This window comes from Nymphaea colorata, unplaced genomic scaffold, assembly GCF_008831285.2.
Source record: "Nymphaea colorata isolate Beijing-Zhang1983 unplaced genomic scaffold, ASM883128v2 scaffold0631, whole genome shotgun sequence".
Taxonomy (NCBI): domain Eukaryota; kingdom Viridiplantae; phylum Streptophyta; class Magnoliopsida; order Nymphaeales; family Nymphaeaceae; genus Nymphaea; species Nymphaea colorata.
Genome location: NW_022205137.1, coordinates 337 through 4,776, shown reverse-complemented (window position 1 = coordinate 4,776; position 4,440 = coordinate 337). Strand labels below are relative to the sequence as shown.

General features: G+C 50.0%; 1 protein-coding gene across 1 annotated transcript; it reads right to left on the bottom strand.

The window, feature by feature from the left end:
- Positions 1-1,709: 1,709 nt before the first annotated feature.
- On the bottom strand, positions 1,710-2,573 carry LOC116245306 (uncharacterized). The gene is made up of 3 exons (XM_031616939.1): positions 2,499-2,573; positions 2,250-2,374; positions 1,710-2,205 (listed from the first exon to the last, which is right to left on the bottom strand). Exons 1-3 carry the CDS (start codon positions 2,571-2,573, stop codon positions 1,710-1,712), a joined length of 696 nt encoding a protein of 231 aa, XP_031472799.1.
- Between the last annotated feature and the right edge of the window lie 1,867 nt (positions 2,574-4,440).

The window sequence follows — 4,440 nt, the reverse complement described above, 5'->3', positions numbered from 1 at the left end:
CTGGAGGAACCCCAGAAGAAAAACAAGACCAAGGTGATCAAGAAGCAGAGGGAGGAGAAATAGCAGGGAAATCGTGTGTAGTGGTGCCCAAGATCGATTACACTGAAACCTGCTACCTACCCAACTTTGCCATGAATAGGAAGATTCTGAAGGCAAGGAGAGAGGCCCTCCTGCGCCGACAGGTGGAGAGTTGGGGACTAGATCCTAAGAAACAGAAGCGGGAGATTCGCATGCTCACCCACTGACCTAATAATTCATGATTTTTATGTCTCACTTTTCCATCCCAATTGCCAAAATCCTCCAATTCTCCCCTCCCGGAAATACCTTTCCGCTTTGCTAATTTTGCCCTTATGATTTAGCCGTCGAGTGATAAAATTAATTTATTGATGGAGTAAAGTCGACTCTCGTCGAGGGAGGAGAAGCTGGCCACGCTCAACCACATAATTACCTTCGCCGATACCCACAAGCACAGCAGGATGCTCGCCGATCGCAGCAAACGCCAGATCTAGAGCTGGCTCAGCAGTATCTTTTTCTCGATTCAGCTGAGGCCCAAGTACTCATTGACAAACAGGAGAGAGATAAGATCAAGGAGGAAAGATTGAAACAACTAGAAGCAGAATTTTAGGAGCATCGTGCTAAGAAGCAGCGTGAGATTGAGCAGAAGCTGGTGGCTTCTGAGCAAAATAAAAACAAAAATTTGCAGACGTTGCAGAAGAAGCTGAGCCAGGTCGCATCCCGCCACCACTCCGTCCACGCACGCGCCCTCAGCGAAAAGCAAAGCGAGCTCGAGCGTCAGTTCGATTCCCGCAAGGCCTACGCCGAGGAGCCCTCCCGCACCGCCAGCCGCCTCTCCCACAAGAGCGGACTCGCTTCAGCCTCACGCCCACGCATGCCCCACGTGCAGGTGGAGAATTAGGAGGAAATCGACCGCAGGATGGAGGAAATCAATAACGGCTGGCGAAGGCACAGGGCGTCAGCAAGGACAGAGTGGCGATAGCTTGAGCAAGGTGCGGGAGCACAACACGTGGACGTGCAGATGGCGCAGGAGAAGGCAGCCAAGTCACTCGAGAAGCAAATCAGCGAATTTTCCAACAAAATAGCAGGGAAGCTGGAAGGAGCAGAGCACAACAAGGAAAAGCACGATCGGTCAGTGGAGAAGAAGCAGGAGGAGAAGCACAAGGCCTTCTCCGAAAAGCTAAGGAACTACCAAAACAACATACGCCATCTGCAGGACGAGTAATAATCCAAACTGGAATAGCTAAGCAAGAATTCGTAATCTTATGCTATAAAGGATAAAAACTTCCAATCGGTCAAATCGTGGAAGGACGAGAAGGGCTAAATCTACCACCGCAAATTCTTAGCAAACTATTCCCTGTTGTAGCAGAAAAAGATCTCGCGAGCTGACCAGATAATGCAGAAACACTTGTAGATCACCAACAAGAACAAGATCTACAGGTAGCGCAAGGACAACCTCTTCCAGGCCATCAAGTGCGACCCCTCTGCCTCATGATCCCTCTCTATAGCTTGTTTTCGATAATGATGATGTCACAGCTATCACGAGTAGTGCTGGATGGTCCTGCTGTGGAAATCCTTGAAAAAAATGCCATTATCCCACCGCGCCTTTATCGGAGGGATCTTGTATGCTGCCTTCTCCGAGACCTTTTCCGGATTGACGCCCTTAGGCACTCCCATCACCTCCAGGGGTCTGGCTACAGGAAGAGGGCGAAGGTATTGCGACCGACTTTCTTGCCTGCCAGTTCTTCGCTCCTGATCACGCAGTGGGAGTGGCTTCGAGTGAGCCTCCAGTGTGGATCTGGGTGGATTCTCCGAGCTGGAAGGCCAGCATGTTGGCAGGAATGCTGATCTTGGCGACGTCGGCAAACGGTTCTTGGCATATAGGCCTCCGGTTTTAAGGGGAACTTGATTTCCTCGCCATGTTCATCTGTGTAGAGAGCAGAGGTGAGGGCGGTGAGGGAGCCGTGGTCGTTGTGCCATCCGCACCAGTCGTCCTCGGTGTCGCCCTTGTTCTCGAAGGGGAAGTAGTGGAGCATGCGCCCAGTGTGGCTCTGTCCCTCCTTGATGATGCGGTGCAGCAGGTGCGTGGGGTATGTGCTCACCTGCTCCTGAGCGTAGGCGTCGATCTGCAGCGCCAGGAGGGCACCAGTATCAGTCATGATCTTGGAGAGGGCCTTTACATTCTTCTCACTGCATCAAACCATGGCTACATTTGGGGGATGTCTTCGATCCACCTGTTGCTGCTGAACAGTTTCTTCTCTTCGGGAGTGAAGAACTTCTCAGTCTCGGGAGTGGTCTCAAAGGCCTTATCAGTGGCGCAGTTGACGTAGTAGCTGCCCTTGGAGGTGTCGTACTTGCCCTGGAATTGCTCCACGCCGCACGACCACCCCTTGCTGTAAAAGATATCGGGCCTCTCGTATTCTTCAGCTTCTCCGCAGGGAGGTTGGCCAACTTGTGGAAGAGAGGCAGCGTGGCTCTCTCACCTCAGGGTAGTCTGGAATCCCCTCCACGAACAAAATGCCGAGCCTTAGTGGATGATACTGTACCCTGGGGACCATAGGCCCGTTAGATGATGGGTTTTATGTTTTTTCCGGCGAGGAGGTCCTTGTACTGGACTATAATCTGGTTGGCGTTGGAGAAGGAGTGGAAAAGACGGTTGCTGAGACGCATCATACTTTATTTCAATGTTGAACTGCTATCAAATATTATATAATCTACCGTCAAAAGGCAGTTAAGTTTAAAAATAGAGATAGGGAGGAGGGTGATGATAGGATGAAGGGATAGGGAAGAAGAAGGGGGACGTTTTGATAGAGTTTGTTAGTGTTTTGGAATTTTTATTGAATGGACATGCATTTTTGTTTAATTCTGGAAATCTTATTTTAGTAAGGTTAATAATGCCAAGTGGGAAAATAAAGATTAATAAATGCCTACCATGCAGATTTATCCAGAAAACTATGCTAGCTTTCCATTTGCTTTGTCTAGTCGAAAGGAGTAAAGTGTTTATAGCGATTACGATATAGATGATGATTGTATCAGTATATTAGATCATAGAGTCGTATTTGTATTGGCCTTCTTGGGACTTACAAATCTTTCGTTAGTCTTCATCTCTCCCTCCCCGTCTACCTTTATCTTCTGCTTTCCCTTTATCAACCCATTCTTCTTCTTGGAGCCATCTCTCATCTTGATCTTCTTCTCGCTCTCCTTGTTGCCTTCCGTCGAGAATTGCCAGCAGAACCGAACCAGAATAACCATGATGATGATTACTAAATAACGCAAAAAGTACCCACGACTACTCCAACTGCGAACCCGACGATGGTGAGAGTGTTGCTGAACAGTCCCGATGCTGCTGCCGACTGGCAGGTGAGGGTCTGGTTGTTGAAGGGCATGTCGTTGTTGCAGGAACACTCCGAGTCGCTGAGCCGGTTGTTAGCGTTCCAGATCTGGGAGCAGTCCACCTGGCAAGAATAAGTGGTGGTGTTCCAGTTGAAGCCCGGCCTGCACTCGCACTTGTTCACCTCAGCCAGGGAGTAATCCTCTGAGTTGGGAATCATGTTGCACTGGACCTAGCAGCGGGTGTTGGCTTGGTTCCAGGCGAAGTTGTTGATGCAGGGACAGGAAATGAGAGTGGAATCTGCCCCGGGGATGGTGTACTTAACTCCCGAGCAGTTCCTTGCGCATTCCTTGATCTTGTCGATCCAGATGTAGTTGATGGCGCAGCTGCAGGTGTTGTTGACCTGTCCGGAAGGATCCGAGTAGGATATGGCGGTGCAGTCGACCACACAGCTGTTGTTGAACCAATCCATGTGTTCGTGGCAGATGCAGGAGGTGAAGTCTGCGCTTTCTTGCATGGTACTGGGGAGAGCACTGCAATTGAGTTGGCATGCTGCCTCTCCACTCTTCACCTTGAAGTAATACCCCTCTTCGCAGATGCAGGATGTGCCGTCGGGGGTGGAGCTGATGGCGCCAGTGATGATGCTGCAGTTGGCCATGCACTTGTTCACAGTCTCGTTTATGTAGAAACTGTTGATGCAAACGCATGATCCACCCTGGGGTTACATGTGCTAGGACAGATGCATTCGTTGCGTTGGGAGTTCCAGTTGAAACCCACGAGGCAGGCGCATTAATTCGAGGAAATAGCTGTGCCTGTAGAATAGGGAATCTGGGTGCAATCGAAGACGCAAGTGCGAGTAAGTGCATTCCAGCTCCAGTTATTTGTGCAGTAGCATTGGTAGGGATTAGGCTGGGTGGCGAGAGCGTTGGGGATAAGGCTGCAATCAATTTTGCACTTCATAGATACGATGTCAAACACATATCCGGTTTTACACTCGCAAGCATTCCCAGTAATGACTCCAGTGGCGTATTCAGCCTGAAGACAGGATAGCTGTTGGCACTGGAAAGCAGAATAGGAATAGGCACTGCCAGTGG

Excerpts from the sequence above, each read along its gene's own strand:
- LOC116245306 (XM_031616939.1), bottom strand. The coding sequence starts at position 2,573 with ATGGTCCCCAGGGTACAGTATCATCCACTAAGGCTCGGCATTTTGTTC. Across the intron at positions 2,375-2,498 it reads GGATTCCAGACTACCCTGAG|GGCAAGTACGACACCTCCAA; the intron begins GTGAGAGAGCCA and ends GAGCAATTCCAG. Across the intron at positions 2,206-2,249 it reads AAACTGTTCAGCAGCAACAG|TGAGAAGAATGTAAAGGCCC; the intron begins GTGGATCGAAGA and ends GGTTTGATGCAG.